General features: G+C 52.2%; 1 protein-coding gene across 2 annotated transcripts; it reads left to right on the forward strand.

Moving 5' to 3' along the window:
- Nucleotides 1-958: 958 nt before the first annotated feature.
- DNAL4 (dynein axonemal light chain 4) lies at nt 959-17,448 on the forward strand. Of its 2 annotated transcripts, XM_025398179.1 has the most exons (5): nt 963-1,064; nt 12,801-13,011; nt 14,947-15,030; nt 16,343-16,441; nt 16,779-17,448. In XM_025398179.1, exons 2-5 carry the CDS (start codon nt 12,943-12,945, stop codon nt 17,046-17,048), a joined length of 522 nt encoding a protein of 173 aa, XP_025253964.1. In that variant the 5' UTR covers nt 963-1,064; nt 12,801-12,942; the 3' UTR covers nt 17,049-17,448. The 2 variants fall into 2 exon arrangements, with proteins under 2 accessions (XP_025253965.1, XP_025253964.1); XM_025398180.1 differs by having other exon boundaries at nt 959-1,064; nt 16,343-17,448.
- The last annotated feature ends 3,815 nt before the right edge of the window (nt 17,449-21,263 follow it).

Consider the following 21,263-nt stretch of genomic DNA (forward strand, 5'->3'; position numbering starts at 1 on the left):
GCAGGAAGAGAGTCTTTTTGGGAAAGGGCTATTGTCCATTTTGTTTCAGAGTAAAACTATAAACTAAATTCCTTCCCAAGGTTCGTTTGGCCTATCCCTAGGAAGGAACCAGGACAGCTTAAAGGCTAGAAAGGCAAGATGGAGTGGTTTAGGTCTGATCTCTTTCACTGTTATAATTTCCTCAGTTATAATTTTGGCAAAGACGGTTTCAACGCCAGTAAATGTGGCAGTGGGGTTTTACCCCAAGTACTCATCACAATAATAAAAGTTTAAACTATGAAGTACCCAACTGACCCTTTGATCTACCAATCAAATAATAGAATCCACCAGTTCTTCCCCTTTCCCTTTTTCCTTCTCCGTACTTTCAGATTAATTTTCCCTCCCAAGGGGAAGAAAAGGCAGGCTCCGGACAGCTGTGTCTCAAATTAGATGGTACAAATGTCTCCTAGTGACTAGGGCTAGGTGACCATACAAGGGTGTGGCACAGAGGAAGGAGCCCCTGGGTTCCTTCTGCAGAGAGATTACCTCCATCCTTTACCAAGTTACTTAACCTCTCTGAACTTTAGTTCAGATGGGATGACAAATATTATTACCTAAAAGTACTGTAGTGAGAATCGAGTGAGACATTAATTGTAAAGCCCTACATAAATGCTAGTTATTATTAGGCTTTCCAGATCCCAATAAAGTGGTGGCTAAGTGTCATGACACCAACAAGTTGCATTTGTTATTTCAAATGACTAAAGAAACTCCCAAGGCAGTACCGCTTTTCGAAGTTTGTTTCCCTAGAAAAAGAACTTCAATGTGCCCCCTGCTCCTTGGGCACGCTTAAGACAACTATAAGTGAAGTCCCGCCTCCCTGGCCTTTCCGTGCAAACGCCTGACTTGTAAGGCCCTTTCACACTGATTGATACTTTTATTCACCAATAATAAGTGAAATTCCCGTCAACGTCCGGTGAGGGGGCAGGACTTCCTTGCTGGTTGCTAAGACACTCTTGTTCCGCTCCTTGACAACCCCGGCGGGGGTGCGCTGGCTGCGGCCCTGGCTCCGGCCCCCGCGGGAGCAGGTGAGGCCCCGGGGCGCGGCGGGCAGCCAGGCGGGGAGGGCCCGCCCGGAGGGAGGGCGGGAGGCAACGCAGGGCGGAAGAGGCCTCGCCCGCCGCCGAGGCCTCACCTCAGTCTCCTGCCTGCTGTTCCCCAGCCCCAGGTCTTCTCACCCTCACCCCCACTTCGGGACCTGCGAGCTCTGTCGTGACAGGTTTGCCATGGCGACTCTGCCGGCTGCTCTTCCCCACCCACCCGAGGCCTGTCCAGCTTCGTGCTCCCGCGTCCTCCTTTAGCCAACTTCCCCCAGCACCTTGATCCCCCGACCTTTCGCGGAGTAATCCCCTCTCCCGCGGGGCCGCCATCACCTCGGTCAGACCGCTCTTGGCTTGGAGAGTTGGCGACGATGTACTGGGATTCCGGGCTGGTCATTTCCCCTCTTTGGGCCTCAGTTTCCCCATCTGTAAACGAGAAGTTGGGTTGAGTGATCTCTAAGGCCTCTTCCACTCTGACGTTCTGGGATGTCGTTGTTCTTTGACCCAACTTTAGGCTTCCTAGAGGATGTGCTCCCCAGTGGGAGGTATCGTGTGTTGTGAAAATAACTTGGCAAACCTAATTTGGATTCCCAGTCTCAAGACCTACCCTACCTGCGCTCTTAATCTGTGCATATGTAAAATCAGTAGACGACGGTGCATCTCCTTTGGGAATTCTGAGGCTAATATGAAGTACAGAGTCCAGCCCAGTATATATTCAATATTTGTTAGTTTCCTTCCTTTGTCTCTTCACCACATTTTCCCTCTCTGGGAAATGTTATCAACGCGATCGGCATGAACTGTCATTTCTCCGGCTGGCCCTCTCTGATCTTCCTCCTGGCCTTCCATGGTTAGAGTTACTTAGGGGGTGGGGAGTGGGACAGATGGAGATTGAAATACAGTCATGTACCATATAACAACGTTTTGGTCAAGATGGACCGCAGATACCACGGTGGTGCCCTAGGGTTATAATGGAGCTGAAAAATTTCTGTCACCTAGTTACATAGCCATCGTAATGTCAAAGCAAAATGCATGACTCACGTATGTGGTGATGCTGGTGTAAGCAAACCTACAGTGCTGCCAGTCATATAAAATATAACACATACAATTGTGTACAGGACGTAATACTTGATAATGGTAATAAATGACTGTTACTGGTTTATGTGTTTACTATCCTACACTTTTTATTGTTATTTTACAGTGTACATGCCTCCTACTTATAAAAAATAAAATTTAACTGTAAACAGTCTTAGATAGGTCCTTCAGGAGGTATTCAGGAAGTCTTTATTATCATAGGAGATGGCAGCTCCATGCGTGTTATTGCCCTGAAGACAGTCCAGCAGGACAAGATGTGGTAGTGGAAGATAGTGACACTGAGGATCCTGACCCTGTGTAGGCTTAGGCTAATGTATCTGTGTCTGAGTTTTAACAAAAAAGTTTAAAATGTTAAAAAAAAAAAAAAAAAAAAGGCCAGGCGCAGTGGCTCACGCCTATAATCCCAGCACTTCAGGAGGCCGACACAGGCAGATCAGGAGTTTGAGACCAGCCTGGCCAACATGGTGAAACCCCGTCTCTACTAAAAATACAAAAAAATTAGCCAGATGTGGTAGCAGGCGCCTGTAATCCCAGCTACTTGGGAGGCTGAGGCAGAAGAGTCGCTTGAACCTGGGAGGTGGAGGTTGCTGTGCGTGTAAATAGCACCATTGCACTCAAGCCTGGGCAACAAGAGAGAAACTTTGTCTCAAAAAAAAAAATATATATATATATATATTTATATTTTTAAATTAAATAGAAAAAAGCTTGTACAATAAAGATATAAAGAAAATATTTTTGTATAGCTGCACAATGTGTTTGCTTTTTAAGCTAAGCGTTATTACAAAAGAGTCAAAAAGTTAACAAAATCAAAACATTTACAAAGTAAAAAAGTTACAATAGGCCGGTCGCGGTGGCTCAAGCCTGTAATCCCAGCACTTTGGGAGGCCGAGACGGGCGGATCACAAGGTCAGGAGATCGAGACCATCCTGGCTAACACGGCGAAACCCCGTCTCTACTAAAAACACAAAAAATTAGCCGGGCGAGGTGGCGGCGCCTGTGGTCCCAGCTACACGGGAGGCTGAGGCAGGAGAATAGCGGGAACCCGGGAGGCGGAGCTTGCAGTGAGCTGAGATCTGGCCACTGCACTCCAGCCTGGGCGACAGAGCGAGACTCCGTCTCAAAAAAAAAAAAAAAGTTACAATAAGCTAAGGTTAACTTATTGTGGAAGAAAGAAAAATATTTTCAATAAATTTAGTGCAGCCTAAGTGTACGGTGTTTATAAAGTTACAGTAGTGGCCAGACATGGTTGCTCACGCCTGTAATCCCAGCACTTTGGGAGGCCAAGGTGGAGGGATCACTTGAGGTCAGGCGTTCGAGACCAGCCTGCCCAACAAGGTGAAACCCTGTCTGTACTCAAAAAAAAAAACAAAAAAAAAAACCTAAAAATTAGCCAGGCATGGTGGCGGACACCTGTAATCCCAGCTACTCAGGAGACTGAGGCAGGAGAATCATTTGAACCTGGGTGGTAGATGTTGCATTGAGCTGAGATCCTGCCACTGCACTCCAGACTGGGCAACAGAGCAAGACTCCATCCAAAAAATAAAAATAGGCCGGGCGCCATGGCTCAAGCCTGTAATCCCAGCACTTTGGGAGGCTGAGACGGGTGGATCACGAGGTCAGGTGATCGAGACCATCCTGGCTAACCCGGTGAAACCCCGTCTCTACTAAAAAATACAAAAAACTAGCCGGGCGAGGTGGCGGGCGCCTGTAGTCCCAGCTACTCGGGAGGCTGAGGCAGGAGAATGGCATGAACCCGGGAGGCGGAGCTTGCAGTGAGCTGAGATCCGGCCACTGCACTCCAGCCTGGGCAACAAAGCAAGACTCCATCTCAAAAAATAAAAATAAATAAAAAATAAAAATAAATAGGCCCAGTGCAGTGGCTCACACCTGTAATCCCAGCACTTTGAGAGGCCAAGGCGGGCAGATCACCTGAGGTCAGGAGTTCGAGACTAGCCTGATCAACATGGAGAAACCCCATCTCCACTAAAAATACAGAAATTAACTGGGTGTGGTGGCAGGCGCCTATAATCCCAGCTACTCAGGAGACTGAGGCAGGAGAATCACTTGAACCCGGGAGGCGGAGGTTGCAGTGAGCCGAGATCGCACCATTGCACTCCAGCCTGGGCAACAAGAGCGAGATTTAGTCTCAAAACATAAAATAAAATAAAATAAAAATAAAATAAAATAAAGTTATAGTAGTACTGGGCCTTCACTTTCTCTCACCACTCATTCACTGATTTTTCCAGAGCAACTTTCTGTCCTGCGTGCTTCATTCGTGGGAAGTGACCTTTATAGGCGTATGATTTTTTATCTTTTATACCATATTTTTACTGTACTTTTTTTTTTTTTTTTTTTTTTTGAGGTGGAGACTCACTCTGCCACCCAGGCTGGAGTGCAGTGATATGATCTCTGCTCCCTGCAACCTCCACCTCCCAGGTTCAAGAGATTCTTCTGCTTCACCCTCCTAAGTAGCTGGGATTACAGGTGCACGCCATGACACCGGCTAATTATTGTATTTTTAGAAGAGACAGAGTTTCGCCATGTTGGCCAGGCTGGTCTCAAACTCCTGATCTCAAGTGATCCACCTACCTAAGCCTCCCAGAGTGCTGGGATTACAAGTGTGAGCCACCACGCCCAGCCAACTGTACCTTTTCTATGTTTAGATACACAAACACCATTGCATTACGGTTGCCTACAGTATTTAGCACCGTAACATGCTACACAAGTTTGTAGCCTAGGAGAAATAGGCTGTACCATATAGCCTAGGTCTGTAGTAGGCTACGTCATCTAGGTTTGTGTAAGTACACTCTATGATATTCACACAACAAAATCACCTAACGATGAATTTCCCAGAACATGCCCCTGTCGTTAAGCAATGCATGACTGTGTTGATGCCATAGTTGGACTTGATGGCTTCCCTTCTGCCCCGATAGCCCATGACTTGGTGATTTCTTTCTCCTGACTAGATACTTCCATTTGCATATCTTACCAGCAACTTAAACTTGGCAGCTCTGAAATGAAACTGACCTGCTTCTCTACCCAGCTGTGCCCCCTGGTTTCCCCTCTCCCCGTCAGTGGCATCACCATCATCCTGGGCGTCATTCCTCACTCCGCCATGCCCATTCCACTCGGGCAGTTGTCAGGTTGTTTTGATTCTGCCTCCATGCGGAGCTCACATCATCTCCATTCCTGAAGCCACCACTCTCCTTCAAGTCTTTCATGCCTGTGACATTAGTACCCCTGGTACTAATTACCGCAGCTTCCTAGCGACTGCTCCTACCTCCAGTCTCTGCTCCTGTCAACCCAGCCCACCCACGTCACCAGCCACCCAGAAACCTCCAAAGAGCTTCCCATTCATTATGAAAAAGATCCACACTTCTTGCCAGGCATGGTGGCTCATACTTGTAATCCCAGCACTTTTGAGAGGCTGAAGTGGGAGGCTCTCTTGAGTTCAGGAGTTCAAGACCAGCCTGGGCAACATAGAGACCCCCATGTCTACAAAAATATTTAAGCATGGGTTTCAGGACCCATCTACACTTCCACAGCCCAACCCCAGCCTTTTCTCCCAGATTTATTTCTCCCTTCTTTGCCAAATTCTATCTTCTAACTGAATTGGACTGTTAGACTTTCCCAGAAGATGCTTTGTACTTTCTGCCTTGGCACTGCTGTGTACATCCGCCTGGAAGGTCTTCCTCACCTCGTCTACCTGTTACAAGTCTTCCTAACCTTTCCAGTCCTGACTCAAATGCTGCCCCTACTAGCAAGCTGCTTTTGCTTTCTTATCTCACCCTCCTCACCACCACAAGTATGCCCGTCTTGTGGCACTACTTTCTGCCAGGAACCATAGTTAGTTCCTTGTGTGTGCCTGTTAGTCTCCATATTAGATTGTAAGCTCCTTAAAGGCAGGGACTGGCTGTTGCTTATAGTCGAGTAGTTGAAAAAGCATAATCAGACCAGGCATGGTGGCTCATGCCTATAATCCCAGCACTTGGGGAGGCCGAGGTGGGTGAATTGCTTGAGCTCAGGAGTTTGAGACCAGCCTGGGCAACATGGCAAAACCCCATCTCTCAAAAAAATACAAAACTTAGCCGAGGATAGTGGCACAAGCCTGTAGAGTGCCACCACTGAGTGTGGTAGCATGAGCTACTCAGAAGGATCACCTGAGCCTGGGAAGTTGAGGCTGCGGTAAGCTGTGATCATGCCACTGCACTCCAACCTGGGCGACAGAATGAGACCCTGTCTTGAAAAGAAAAGCAAAAGCATAATCGTTGAAGTCATATATATCTGGGATCAAATCCTAGCCCCTTTGTTTATTAACTGAGTGGAAACTCTCTTTTTTTCAGTCTGTGTGGATATACCAGTAACGTAGGGCTAGTAGTGCCTGTCTGACAGAGTGACTGGGGGAGGGACATCCCGTATGTAGATCGCCCATTCTGGCGCCTGGCTCAGGATCAGTGTTCAATAAATGTCTTGAATGGATGTGATAGGTCCTCTCCCCTCCCAGGGGGCAAATGAAATATAAGTTAATTACAATTTGGATAATTTCTGGGCCTCTGCGGTGTGCCAGACACTGGCCTTTGTGCTCTAGGGCATCTAGAGCCAAATCAAGTTCCTCAGCCCCAGGGAATCTGGACTCACAGGCACGGTTAAGTCGTGATCGGTTGTGAGATGTCACTGGTAATTAGCAATTGTGAATGAGCTTCTAAAAAATAAATCCATGCTAAGTCCAATTTATTTCTGTGATAATGTCACTCTTACTCCCTTAGATTCAAATCTGTTCTCTTGAGTGGGAGAGAGGGGGGCGGGAGCCTGCCCTGCTGTGTGTGGTGAGCAGCTGTTCTCTGGGAGCTAATAGCTGTGATGGTTGTGAGTTTCCTTATACTTTGTATCTTGACAAAACTGTCTGGGATTTCATCCAAGTCTGGTTAAGTCCTTGAGGGTGCCTGTGTGAGTCAATGTCACTTATCACATGGTGTCGGACATGAGGAAATGTAGAGAATTGCAGATTCAGACAACAGGCCTCTCTCCTCTCCCTCCCTCCTCTCCTTCCCTCCATTCCTCCCTCAGTCCCAGGCACATTAAGCTTTCACTGGACTTCAGCGAAATGAGAAAAATTAAGGACCACATGAAAACAACAACTTCGTGTGTTTGACTTCTTAAGGAGGGCTGATCTTTATTCTGCCAGATTTTCCTCTTTTGTAGTAGATGATGTGTCTTCTAAGGCCCTTTCGCAGCAGAATTTTAAAATGGCAGCACTGTGTCTGCCCCCACTTTAAACTGGTCTGAAAGCCTGGCTTCTGCATCATTTCCTGACCTCACTACAGGCATCTTGGACCAATGCCCAAGTCTTTAGGATCCTTTTTCCTCCCCGGCCAGCTTTGGTCATTTGTTTGCCAGAAGGCCAAGGGAGACTGGAGTGCCTGCCTGTGTCCCCAGTGTGGCAGGAAGCAAGAGGCAGGCCTGGACAGAGGCTGGATGAGTGGATGCTGAGAATCGAAGTCATCTGTGTTACTGGCTTGTCTCCTACTTGCTTGTGCCAAAGGAGAAAGCACAGAAGGTAGAGTCATAAGAATGGATTGGGGTTCCAATCCTGGCTCTGCCATTGCTGGCTGTGCACCCTCAGGCTGCCCATAAAACCCCTCTGAGCTCCAGCGGTTTGTCTGAGAATGGGGAGCTGGATCCTTCCCTCACAGGTGTTACGAGGATGAAATGAGATGGTGGATGTGAAGGCACACCATAGCCACACCACTACCACCCCGGCCCCAGCAGGTTTCACAGAATTTCCTTGTGACTCTTTCCTCCTTCAGTACTAGCACAGTGGTTCACACGTAGTAGGAACTTGGGAAATAGTGGTTTGTTTGGCTGCACATTTAGATGTGCAGCAGGCTGGTCTACGTAGAAGGATATTGCAGTATCCTTCCTACTGCACCAGTGACAGGAGCTTAGTCCTTAGCCCCAATTTCCAGATGAGAAAACTGAGGCTGCTGGGCACGGTGGCCCACACCTGCAATCCTAGCACTTTAGGAGGCCAAGGCGGGTGGATCACCTGAAGTCAGGAGTTCAAGACCAGACTGGCCAACATGGTGAAACCCTGTTTCTACTAAAAATACAAAATTAACTGGGCGTGGTGGCGGGCACTTGTAATCCCAGCTAGTTGGGAGGCTGATTCAGGAGAATTGCTTGATCCTGGGAGGCAGAGGTTGCAGTGAGCCGAGATCGCACCATTGCACTCCAGCCTGGGCAACAAGAGTGAAACCCTGTCTCAAAAAAAAAAAAAAAAAGAAAAGAAAAGAAAAAACTGAGGCTTAGGGAGGTTAGCCCTTGTCTGAAACAGAACCAAGATGTGAATTCAGATCTGATGGTGGAGTCTGTACTCAGAACCACCATGACATGCTCCAGGTGTGTCCTGCAATCTCAGGTGCATGGTGAGTGGTACAGGGAGGCGAGCGTGATCTAAGGGCCGAGGATGTTCCAGACATTGAGTGGCTGTCCCCCTCCCATGGGGCTGGCAGATACTTTGGGCCTTATTTCCCAGAACACATTCATTTTTCCCGATCCCTCCCACATACCCTAACCCTCTTTAGGATTCTTCCCAGACACTTCAGACACAGAGTAATGAATAGTGACTGAGGTCAGTGCCACAAAAGAACAAGGGATAGCAAGACCAGGAACACTGGCCTTGACCAGGCGATGAGATAAAGGGCCCTTGTCTGTGCCTCCTGTTGCCTAGGAAGAGCCTCACATCAAACAGGGCAAGGATATGTAAAGCCCACAGATGGCCCTTGAGTGAGGAGGAGAGCACGGGCAGCGAGAGCGAGAATAGGGCTGCCCCTGGCTTTGTACCACTGTGGGCCAGATGGGCTGGGGTTGAGCTTCTGTACCCGGCAGATTCAAGTACCCTGGCAGTGGGCCCAATTACTTTTTTTTTTTTTTTTGAGACCGAGTCTCGCTTCTTTGCCCAGGCTGGAGTGCAACGGTGGTATGATCTCAGCTCACCAAAACCCCTGCCTCCTGGGTTCAAGCCATTCTCCTGCCTCTGCCTCTGCCTCTGCAGTAGCTGGAATTACAGGCATGTGCCACCATGCCTGGCTAATTTTTGTATTTTTAGTGGAGACAGAGTTTCACCCTGTTGGCCAGGCTGGTCTTGAACTTCTGACCTCAAGTGATCCACCCTTCTCGGCCTTCCAAAGTGCTGGGATTACAGGCATGAACCACCGCACCCAGCCACAATTACATTATTAAAAGGCTGTTTTAGACCTGACACGACTCTTTCTGGCCCAAAGCATTCAGGCACATGCTCCTCTGCATGGGAGATTGATAAGGTTATTAGAACTTCTAGTTCTGCTATTTTTGGCAGCTTTCTTTGAGCAGAGTTTTAGGATTGTGGCTGAATGACTCTAGCTGTACTATAATGATACAGTGTCATAAAAAATTCTCCTGCCTTTCTGTATTTGGAAACACATCATCTGTAATGATTCCTTTTTATTCTGTCTCATCCCTTTTAGGTCCCCAGAAGTATGTGTAGTGGTTAGAAAAAGCTCTTTGTAGTCATGGTCCTTAGTAGAGTTGGCTGAATCACGGTGACCAAGTCCTGGCTAATTAATGGTGGTAGCAGAGAGCAGTGTGATAATAGTGCAGAGAGCTTTAACATTTCAAATCGCTCACATGCACATACTTGGGGCTTGCAACAGCTTCCTGAGAATGCAGAGACAGGATTTAGTATCCCGTTTCATAGAGAAGGAAACCAAGGCTTAGGTGAAATTACTCACCAAAGGCTGCAGAGAAAGGAAGTGAGCAGAATGCACATCTTTGGCAGAGCTGGTGTCCATGCCTGCGCACTCTGGCTTGCGGCCCACACAGTTCTTTGCTCTGCAAGATGCTGCACAGGTCACTCTCCCACTGGTTTTCCCTGTTGTTCCTGAGAAATGGGCCTTGGTAATACCTCTGAAGCCACAGGACATCTCAGCAGGATTCTGCATGTTAGAGCAGCTGTCACAGACCCTGACCTCCTGGAGGGCGGCATGTCCACAACTGGCTCCTAATTCCCTCCTGGCTCCTAGATGCCCGCACTCTTTAGCCTCGAGGATGAATTGAATCAAATGGAAACATTTCAGTGGAAGATGCCTAAGAAGCTGCTTCCACATTTTCGGTTGTTCCCCCTCGAAATTCTCAGAGGTAAACAAACTGTGTTTACCTTTTCCTTCTATCATCAGTGTAGCCACCACCTCTGTCACACCTGGACAGAGGTAGAGGAGGAAGCAAGAAGGCTAGGAGGACAGCCTGGAATTGGAAATAGGCCTTCACATTCATGAGCAAAAACAAAACGATTCCCTGAATTTTGTGAAATAAGAAACCTGACCAGAAAGTACAATGAAATTGTGCTTGGTAATTCGCCAGCTTATAGAGAGAGACAAACAAAACCTGCTAACATCTGAGTGGTACAAATGTCCAGAATTGATGAGACAAGTGGAGCCATCTGTCCACTGGGAAATCAGAAAATACCAATGTCATGGGATGGTGGGGTCCGTGCCAGGCTTCCAGCCTCACAAGAGGGAGCTGACCAAATGGAGTGGCACCGAGGCATTGGAGCGGGGATCAGGTCGAGAGCACAGCCCAGAAAGAGTGCCCAGAAAGCTCAAGGCTTGGCCAAACCAGGGTCAAGTTAACATTAGAAAAAGACAGCAGGCCAGACGCGGTGGCTAACGCCTATAATCCCAGCACTTTGGAAGGCCAAGGTGGGCAGATCACGAGGTCAGGAGATCGAGACCATCCTCGCTAACATGGTGAAATCCCATCTCTACTAAAAATACAAAAAAAAAGTTAGCCAGGTTTGGTGGCAGGCACTTGTAGTCCCAGCTACTCGGGAGGCTGAGGCAGGAGAATGGTGTGAACCCAGGAGGTGGAGCTTGCAGTGAGCTGAGATCGTGCCACTGCATTCCAGCCTGGGTAACAGAGCGAGACTCCGTCTCAAAAAAAAAAGAAAGAAAAAGAGACAGCAAAAGGGAAGAGCAAATACTTGATTTGTCTCCCTTCTAGGAAGATAGGAGCTGTCCCAGTGGACAGTTGATGTATGCTTGTGAGTGCCTCCTGTGTGCCCATGAGGAAATGGATGAATAAGGGGTTCAGAGTGCCCACACTGAGAGCCGGGCCTGGATTCACACCCTGGCTCTGTCGCTAACGAGCTAAGTGACAGGCCAGCGACTGACCAGCTTCATGCCTCTGTCCCTACAGGACCTAACTCCTGGGGTTGTTGCGATGACAAGGTGTGTAAATGCATGTGGAACACCGACAGGCAGGACACTGACAGCCATCATGTGTCATTACCTGCCTGTTAGTTACTGTGCTCGGCACCTTTGGGTTCCATGACCGTGCAGTGAAAGTAAATTTGTTTGGAAATGTGAGAAATGCTGGAATGACATTATTTTGCTGTATTTGTCTAATATAAATCATTAAAAAGGGCTTAACAACCTGGTGATTTGTATTCACTTATGTCAGTACTTCTGAGATTAAAAAAAACCTTTGAATTATGAGATAAATTGGGTCGAAGATGAAAGAGAAATGCCTGGATTGCCAGCAGTGCTCCCAGTCATCTCGGGTCCAGGCCCGTCTCTTTAGAAGCCCCGTCGGTTAGGGAACAGCCGTGTACTGAGTGCCTGCCCTGTGCTTGGCACTGTCTCAGCCTTACAGGCACTGTTTCACTGAATTCTCATAACGGCCTCATGAGATGGATGTGACTGTCCCGGCGTTAATGGTGAGGAGTCTGGGGCCCAGGGCCATACTGCTGGTGAGTGATTGAACCAGCAGCAGCGCCCAAGCCTCCCAGCTGCTGGGCCAGCAGGACAGGACCCAGTGGTCCAAGAAGGAGTAGGAAAGAACAACCAGGGAGCCTGGTGTGCCAGGGAGGGCACAAAGCAGCACCGTGCCCATTCCCCTGAAGATCAGGGCTGCAGAGTGGCCCCCTCGCTTGCCAGTAAGCCCAGACTGTCAGTGGTGACCTGAACATTTCCCTTCCTAAGCACAGCTTCTGGGAAGAAACGCCCGTATCTGTAGCGGGAGGGAAGGCCCGTGTCTGAAGCAGGAGGGAAGGCCCGTGTCTGAAGCAGGAGGGAAGGCCCGTGTCTGTAGCGGGAGGGAAGGCCCGTGTCTGAAGCGGGAGGGAAGGCCCGTGTCTGAAGCGGGAGGGAAGGCCCGTGTCTGTAGCGGGAGGGAAGGCCCGTGTCTGTAGCGAGAAGGAAGGCTCGTGTGTGTAGTGAGAAGGAAGGCTCGTGTGTGTAGTGAGAAGGAAGGTCCGTGTATGTAGTGAGAAGGAAAGCTCATGTATGTAGTGGGTACGTGGGGAAGCTACATTTGCTCACTGCCAGCTCAAGGCTCCATCCCGCAAGCCTGGCCCACAGTCAGTATTTGTCTTCATAACGACAGTGTGGGCTTGCAGCATCATACCAGTGTGTTCTTAACCAGGTCCCAGCATCTCGTGTTGACTCATCCTCCCGTCTGCAGACTTGCTGGCCATTTGGAAAAGGGTGCGGAGGAGTTAAGATGGGGAGGTGTCAGATTGTTACTGAGACATTTCTAATTTGTGATGTATGGTTTTGAAGCCAACTCTTTTCTTCTGGTTTTTCCTGTTTTCTACAGCACCCCCCGGGGAAAGACATTTTTCTGCTCCCACCAAGTTGGCAGGGCCTGCTTCCTGAATCTCCTGGGTGTGTCTTAATTGCCAGTCCCAGCACCTCCTGAGAGCCCCACTCTCTCCTCCAGCGGTCACAGTGGAAGGATCATGGGAGAAACAGAAGGGAAGAAAGATGAGGCTGATTATAAGCGACTGCAGACCTTCCCGCTGGTCAGGGTAAGCCCCAGGGGAGGGAGGCAGGACTGCTGACGGGGCCCACACAGCCGGGAGAGAGGTGGGTGGAGCTTGTCCCCTGCAGGATGGCAGTGGGAGGAAGTTAAGAAGGCCTCTGCTGGCTCAGACCTAGACATCTTGGAGTTGACAGTGATTCATTGTTTCATTCATTCATTCATTCACCAAGTATTAGGCCACCTGCTATATGCCGGGCACTGTTCAAGGCGCTGTGGGGATGGCGGATGAGACAGGCGAAGGCCTGGCCCACATGAAAGACATGTTTAAAGAGCACGATTAATCCCAGCACTTTGGGAGGCCGAGACGGGTGGATCACGAGGTCAGGAGATCGAGACCATCCTGGCTAACCCGGTGAAACCCCGTCTCTACTAAAAAATACAAAAAACTAGCCGGGCGAGGTGGTGGGCGCCTGTAGTCCAAGCTACTTGGGAGGCTGAGGCAGGAGAATGGCATAAACCCAGGAGGCGGAGCTTGCAAAGAGCTGAGATCCGGCCACTGTACTCCAGCCTGGGCGACAGAGCAAGACTCCATCTCAAAAAAAAAAAAAAAAGAGCATGATTGTAGGCAGTAAGTACTATAATGAAAAATGAAGCAGGTGGAAGGGGCTGGAGAGCCGAGGTTAGCTTCTGGAGAGGTTTCACAGATCAGAGACCTGAAGACAGAGAGCAAACCTCACAAAGACCTGGGAAAGAATATGCTAAGCCGGGGAAACAGAGGCACAGGAAGCCTGGGATAGGAATGAACTTGGCATTTTGGAGGCACAGAGAGAAGGCCAGCATCGCTGGAATGGAGTGCTGAGAGGGGTGGCGGGACGTAACCACCAGTGGGGCCAGACCCCACAGGCCTGCCCAGCCACAGTGAGGAATGTGGTGAGAACTATGGGTTCTGTCCTGAATTGAAGAGGGAGCAGCGGAGGGTTTTAAGCAGGGGAGTGATGAGATCTGTTTGGTTTTCAAAAGCTCACTCCAGCTGTTGTGAGCAGAGTGGATTTGGGGATGCCAGACCAGAAGTGAGGAGACCAGCGAGGAGGCCACTGCGGAGGCCCAGAGCGATGAGGGTGGCTGGGTGCGGCTCGCGGCGCAGAGTGTGAGATGCGGTCGGGTTCAGGGTGTTCCATGAGTGCAGAGGCCGAAGGACCTGCTGCCAAATTGGAGACTGGGTGTGGGAACAAGAGAGTCCAGGGTGGCTGCTAGAGTCTGTCTTTTCCTGAGTACTGGGAGAAAAAAATGGTATCAATTACCAGGAAAAGGAAGATGGAAGAAGATGGGTTTGTGGGAATCAAGTTATTTTTAGACATCTAAGTGAGGTTATCAAGTGGCCAGTTGGACAGAGTAGTCAGGAGCCCAAAGAAGAGGTTAGAGCTGGGGGTGGAAGCGTGGGAGCCCTCCCATAGAGAGGACACAGAGACGCATGGAACACACAAGACCCCAGAGATGGAGTCACTGGAGACGGGAGAGTGGAGGTGGGGCCCAGGGCCCTCCAGGATCTGGGAGGAAGAAGGAAATCCAGCAGATCACTGAAGAAGGAGCAGAGGGAAAGGCCGGAGGAAAACCAGGGGCCCCAGAGAGCGCCCAGCAGCTTCTGCAGGCCTCCGGAGTGAGATTCCGTTGGAATGCACTTCCATAGCCAGCATTCCCTCTGCCCTCAGCCAGCCTTCTGCCCATGTCTGTTGGCTGGAGCCTGGTGCTGGCTTTGCACCCTTGCAGAGAGCCTGGGCTTGAGAGCCCACATGGCCCAGCTCCATGCCACACCTTTGCCCCAGCTGCAGGCCCTCAGTCAGGAGATGGGTCACCTGCCCAGGGCTGGGCCAGGGAGGCTACCTGCTGTCCATGCCTTAAGCTTGGGACAGAGAGGCCAGCCAGGAAGGCCAGGTCACGGGCTAAGCCTGTCTCTTGTTTGTCACCCCTGCCCTGTCTCTAGCACTCGGACATGCCAGAGGAGATGCGCGTGGAGACCATGGAACTATGTGTCACAGCCTGTGAGAAATTCTCCAACAACAACGAGGTATTGCCAGCAGTGCAGGCGGCCCCTCGTGCCTTTGGTGGCCCCTGTGGGTGAATAGAATGGCCCCTGTTGCCTGCAGTCAGCTCCAGAGAGTACTGCCAGTATAAGGCCAGAGCCTTCCTTGGAAGCGTTCAGTCTGGGGAAAGTCAGTGAGTGAGAGGCTGGTGCTGACTCCAGGCACTGACGGTCACACCCAGCCCTAGAGGAGCAAAGCCACAGGGGTCTCCGTGACGCCTCTGCCCGTGTTCCCTGCCTCAGGTGGGCTGCCGAATAGGGCACCTTTCCCCGTGGTTCCATCTCAGTGGTGAACAGAGGCCTGCCTAGGCATCCATTCATGTATTCATTCATCCATTCAAAAAGGTGTTGAACAGGTGCTGTTCTAGGTGCTGGGGATACGGCCAGCAGGCATCAACGCAGGAAGGCCATTCATCAATCTGGTGGGGAGAGCGAGAAGTCAGTGTTATGGCAGCCGGTGGGGAGGCAAGACACTGGCCAGTGGGAGCCCAGGCTTTGGGTCGGCCAGGCCCAGGTTCAGGTCCTGGCTTCAGCCCTTCCCAGCTGTGCCCTTGAATAAGCCATTTCTCAACTCTGAGTGCAGTTTCCTAGTCCTTAAATGGAGGGTGGTGATGGTGCCTCCTCACTGGGCCAGTCGTGAGGACGTATTTACTGAGACAATGGGGACAGAGTGCCCAGCATGGCACCTGGCATGGTGGGAGGCACTGTTGGTGTACCTCAGGCGCCTGCGCCTGGACTTGCCCTGCTGAGCAGGGTTCCCTGCCCCTCTAGACCTCCTCACATGGGGGGCACATCTTGGAAGAGCAGGCACAGGAAGAAGTCGGCTGTGGCCATGACTAGGGGAGCAGTCAGCACCTCCCCGGAGCCCACTGAACGCATTAGGTACCTCACAGTCTGCAGGGTGCCAAGTCTGTCCATTCAGTTGGTCCTGAGACTGCCTGGTGCCCTGCTTGTCCGGGTTACATCTGAGGGAGGTGGCACTGGCCCGGGAAGCCCGCACTAAGTGCACAGCCAGGACGTGGCCCCAGGCTGTCTGCAGACCTGATGCTTGCCTTCCCGCCTCAGCCAGTTTCTTGTTGACTGCTGAGGTGATGTCTAGTTTTCTGTGCCTGTGTAATAGACCTGGCAGGAGGTGACCTGTGTGGAAATCCTTTCTGAAGCAGGAGGACAACAGAAATAGGACAGCAGGTCTTTCTCTTGCCAAGACCTCAGTGCCAGCCTTCTCCTTCCTGGAGAAGGACCTGAGTCCTGCCCCCTCCTCCCCTGCGCCCCCTGATGAGCGCCCTCTTCCTTCCAGAGCGCCGCCAAGATGATCAAGGAGACGATGGACAAGAAGTTCGGCTCCTCCTGGCACGTGGTGATCGGCGAGGGCTTTGGGTTTGAGATCACCCACGAGGTGAAGAACCTCCTCTATCTGTACTTCGGGGGCACCCTGGCCGTGTGCGTCTGGAAGTGCTCCTGACACTCTGTCCCCTGCCCCGTCCCCTGCAGGGCCTTTTCCTGCCACTCATCTGTAGGGGGGAGCAGTCCCAGGCGGGTCCCGGTTTCTCCAAGGAGAGTTGGGATCTTTTCTGTTTGTCCTTGTGTACCAGTTTCCTGAGCCACACCCAGTGTGTGAACTTGACATCTCCATCCCCAGGCTCTCAGTCATCTCCCTCGGAGTCTCAGGGTGTAGACGGGGCAGCAGGCATTGGTGTGTGTGGGAAACACGGTGGGGCGGTGTGACAGGGTAGAGGAGGTGGGAGATGAGATTTTCCACACAGGAACGCACCAGTCCCCCCTTTCTCGAGGGCTGCTTTCCCCTTGCATCCTGGGAGCCCCACTGCCCTGCCATCCCCAGTACTCCCGGGAAGTGTCTGCCATCTTTGTCGTTGGTGGCCATATCAAAATGGCCCCAAGAAGGAGACGATTCTTTCAAGGGACACAGGCAGCTTCTCTCCTTGTCCTCTGGGGAGGTGCTGACCCCGCAGAAACCCCTTCCCCCCAACTTGACCCCAGGCTGAACAGACCACTGCATCTCACTGGGCTGGCAGCCACCCAGCTCCCCAGCCTTGGTAGGGACCAAGCAGCCTTTCCCGTCCCCTCCTCGACCCGCGCAGTTGAGAGCCAGGGGCTGTTGTGTGGGAGCTGCTACCTGGCAGTTTCTCGAGGGGTCACCGAGCCTCTGGTGGGACACCTGGGCAGGAGTGCTCTCACCACGAGGCTGCTTCCGCAGGGAACCCTGGCCTGCCCGCGACTTCGCATCAGGGACCGCATGCTGATTTGTACTGCTCTCTGCTGGGTTTTCTATGTTCTTTTTGAGTGTGGGAGAAAAGTTTTAGTAGAAGGGTGAATCGTATTTTACACAGCGGTCTTATTTATATAAATGTCTTGGTTTTTACAATTAAAATTACCAAAAACTGACCTCATTCTACAGTCTCTTGATGTTAGGGGAAGGTGTGATCAGTATCCTCAGGCTCGGGTACCTAGAGATGTTTCTGGCTAACCTGTGAGGCTGTTGGAAGCCCCTGGCCCAGGCATAGCCCCACCAGATCCGGCCCGGCCCCTGTCACCATTAGGTCACTGAGGTTGGGGGCCAAGTGCAGCTGGATGGGGCCACACGGACACTGAGATACTCTTGGCAGCTGGGCTGAGCTACACTAAAGACGTTTTCAGGCCCATAGAATTTCACTCAGTTCAACAGATGCTTATTCAGCAGCCACTGAGGGTCAGGCTCCAGGAGCTGAGGATACGAAGACAGAAGCCACAGATCTGGCCTCAGTGAGCTCTTGGTCCACTGCAGAGGGCATGGGCTCCATCATTTCACTCATGCAAAAAGTAACCTTGTAAGATAGGATGGGGCGTTCTGGGAGGAGGGAGGAGGAACTCCAAGCCCAGCCTGGGGAGTACAGGGGTCTCCAGTGGGGTAAGGCCTGACAGCCGACGCTTGAAGGGAAAACGGGATCTTATTGAGGGAGAGGGCTGCTCTCAGGACAGAAAACTAGACATTACCCCATAATGTCTAGCAAACTAGACATTACTCCTGGGGTAAACGCAGGACATGAGAAGTGACTTGAGGACAGGAGCCACGTGCAGGACTGTGAAGCTCCCTCAGGGGTTGTCTCCTGAATTCGAGCCTCAGAAGTGAACACCCCGGCCATGGACAGAGCAGGGAGAGCCTGCCTTGCCGTGCACACAGGGGCCCTCCTGAGATGGTCCCTAGGACACATGGGTCTGGGAGCTGAAACCCTGTCCTTGTCAGTCCCAGTCCCGCTCTTGTGAGGCTGAGCGTCCAGCACTAACAAGATCTGTCAACAGATTGGCTGGACAGCCTCATGGCGAGCAGGTAAGGTTTGCTTAGACCAGACCCCTGCAGCCGAGGGGAAGGTTGCTGCCGTGTGTGCATCCGGCCTAAGAGCAGCGGGACAGACAAGCAAGAATGAGAAGGCGCAGTCGCCGCCTCAAGGCTGACCGTCTGGTTGGGCGGCTTTGCAGCTGGTCCTGGCCCTCTGGGACTTGGCGGATGGGCAGCTCCTTGGCCTCAGACCTGCCCTGGCCAGAGCCCTGTGCCATGCGGGTGCTGCGGAGGGATTGGCAGAAGGGAGTGAACGGAGAGGCGGGGGCTGGCGCTGGAGGTGGGGAGCAGGCGCCGAGGCCTGGAATAGCTGCGCTGATTAACCGCCCGCTCTGCATCTGTTCTCTCCTTTCATCTGCTGCACGTGGGTGCCAAAAAGCGAGGCTGGCTCAGCTGGCAACCAGGGTGGTGGGGGTGGCAGTTAGGATCGTGGGTGCTGAGGCCCGCAGAGCTGGTTCGGGTCTGGCCCTGCTCCTCCTAACCTCTCTGTCCTTGGTGGCTCTGTCTGTAGAATGGGGATACACTGCACCCACCTCATGAGGTTGACAGCAGGCCTGGGACTGCATCTGGAACAGGTGATGCCCCCGAGGTGTGCACCATACTGTCACTGTGCCCCTCCTCTTGCCACTTGTGGACGGGGTGCTGACACCAGCTTCTCAGGGTGGGTGGAGATGCAGCGAGATGGGGCTTGTGCAGTGCTTGGCCCTCACAGGCACACTGCAGTGGCACCACGGGTGGCGAGCCTGCCTTCCACCCTAGTCACTCCTGTCACTGCAGCAGACCCCTCCTCACTTGCCTTCCCAGAAATGGGTCATACAGTCTCCCTCTCTTGCCCAGACAATGGTGTGGTCACCGTTGGGCCAGGTCAGGTGACTGGGAACCATGGCAGGTGTGTTGCCCCGATGGCTTTACTTCCACTCCCCTAGACCCATGCCAGACGTGGACACCTGGCCTTCCAGGGCCCTTGCTGCCCATAACATTCGATAAGCATTTGATGATGGGCTGAAAGGAGAGGGCCGTGACCACGGAGAAGGCACCATCCTTGCCACCCAGCACACAGGCTACTGAGGGCCAGAAGCGGGAACAGAAAATCAAGACAGGTTCATTTGCCGGAAAAGAGAAGGTGGGGTTCAGAGAATCTGGAGTTCAGAGAGGAGAGTGACTGGGGAGGGCTTCACAGAGGAGGTGGCATTGAACTGGGCCTTGGCATTTTCCCAGGGAGGGGGAAGTCACCATTGTTTGAGGGACCAGCCTCCCGTGCAGAGCCGCAGCTCCAGGAAACTCACGATGGGTTCAGGGAAGCTGGGCAGTGGCCATGGATGGGAGAGGGTGCGGGGGTGGGGAGAGAGGACGGGCTGAAGGTGAAGGGGTTTGCTGGGGCTCAGGAGGAAGGAGGCTTCCCCCACTTGGCAGGCACTGGGCTTCCTCCCTCAGGACCCTGATGTGTAACTCTCAACAGACCTCCAGATTAGGGGTTGCTGTTGCTATTTACAAATGGAGAAACCCAGGCTCGGAGGATGGAGTGTCTGGCCCAGGGTCCAGCTAGGGAGCAGCTGTAGCTGGGACTTGAACCTGGGCTACCTGCCTGGATAGTCCCTGCTCTTCCACACACGCTGCATTCTCAGACCTTCTGTCCACTTCCCTCCTGCCCCGTCCCCCACAGACAGCTGGGCTCCCCGCGGCCTGGCCATGCCTTGGGCCATCCATCTCCTAGCTGCTTCCCCTACCATCGCCAGGCCTCCCCTGCACCCTCTATGGCAGTTGCAGCATTTATAGTGGAGGCAGCGACCACAAGCCTGCCACCAACCCCACCTCTTCGCTACCATCTGCAGTGTGGGGAGCAGGGCCTCGCCCCACTGACACCCCAGTCCCCTCTGCTGGGCCCAGCCAGAGTCAGTGTGGGGCAAATCGGAAACCTTGTCTGGACATGTCTAGAGGGAGTCACAGGCCCCAACCCCAGGGCCCGTCCCTCTGCCTGGGAGAGCAGCGAGTGCCCCGGGCGGATCAGAGAGAGTGAACCATAGGTCCCCTCGCTGGGACTCCAGAACCACAGGCCTCCCAAGAGTGGGGAGCAAGGGGTGCCGAGGCGGTCAGTGTGAGAAGGTGGAGGGCGAGGGCTTGGTCACGAGGTCCCGTGGCGCCTGTGGGAGGGGATGTGCTGTCGCGGGGACCACCGCCTTTGAAGCTCTCTATGGGGCCTGTGGAGAAATCTGGTGAATATTTCATGTTGCCTTGGAAGAGGCGCAGAGAAACTCCAGCATCTTGTTTAACCTACTTCCTGCTTCCCCAGAGGACAGACCCTACAGGTAGGCAAGGGGGTGTGCCCTTGGGCTGTGGGGACCCAACTCAAACCGGTGTCCCCTGCCACGCCCCGCAGCAGGAGTGAGAGCTGTGCAGCACAGGCTCAGCTCCTTAAGCGCAGAAGCAGGCAGCATCTGATTGTGTCCAGGTTTGGGAGGGGGTTGTCAGAGTGCAGCCACAAAAGCCACCACCCTGTCCTAATTTCCTTTCGTTCTCCTCATCTCATATTTAAAGTAACCACCTCCCACCACCAGCTGCCATCTCCAATCCTTAGAAAGGCCGTGGGGGTGGAAGGAGAGCACGCCTAGAAGGCAGAAGACTCGAATCGTTTTGAATAATATTCCCAAACTATTAGATTCCTCAAACGTGCCTGGCACGGCACCAAGCATTTCACCAACCCCGTCTTCTCTAATGTGTACGTCCATTCCGTGAGCAGATGCCCTCAGTATCCCCCTCGCACAGATGAGGAGACCCACGACCTAAGTGGCAGAGCCAGGGTTCCCCGCAGGCCTGTGACAGCTCTGAACCCTCGCCAGGGTTGCCTGCCAGCTTGAACAAGCCACTTCGCTTCTCAGATCTCAGT

The sequence above is a fragment of the Theropithecus gelada genome, chromosome 10 (assembly GCF_003255815.1).
Source record: "Theropithecus gelada isolate Dixy chromosome 10, Tgel_1.0, whole genome shotgun sequence".
Classification (NCBI taxonomy): domain Eukaryota; kingdom Metazoa; phylum Chordata; class Mammalia; order Primates; family Cercopithecidae; genus Theropithecus; species Theropithecus gelada.

Coding starts and splice junctions, on each gene's coding strand:
- DNAL4 (XM_025398179.1), top strand. CDS start 12,943: ATGGGAGAAACAGAAGGGAAGAAAGATGAGGCTGATTATAAGCGACTG. Junction 15,031..16,342: donor AATTCTCCAACAACAACGAG/GTATTGCCAGCA, acceptor TCTTCCTTCCAG/AGCGCCGCCAAGATGATCAA. Junction 16,442..16,778: donor GGTTTGAGATCACCCACGAG/GTGAAGAACCTC, acceptor GTGACAGGGTAG/AGGAGGTGGGAGATGAGATT.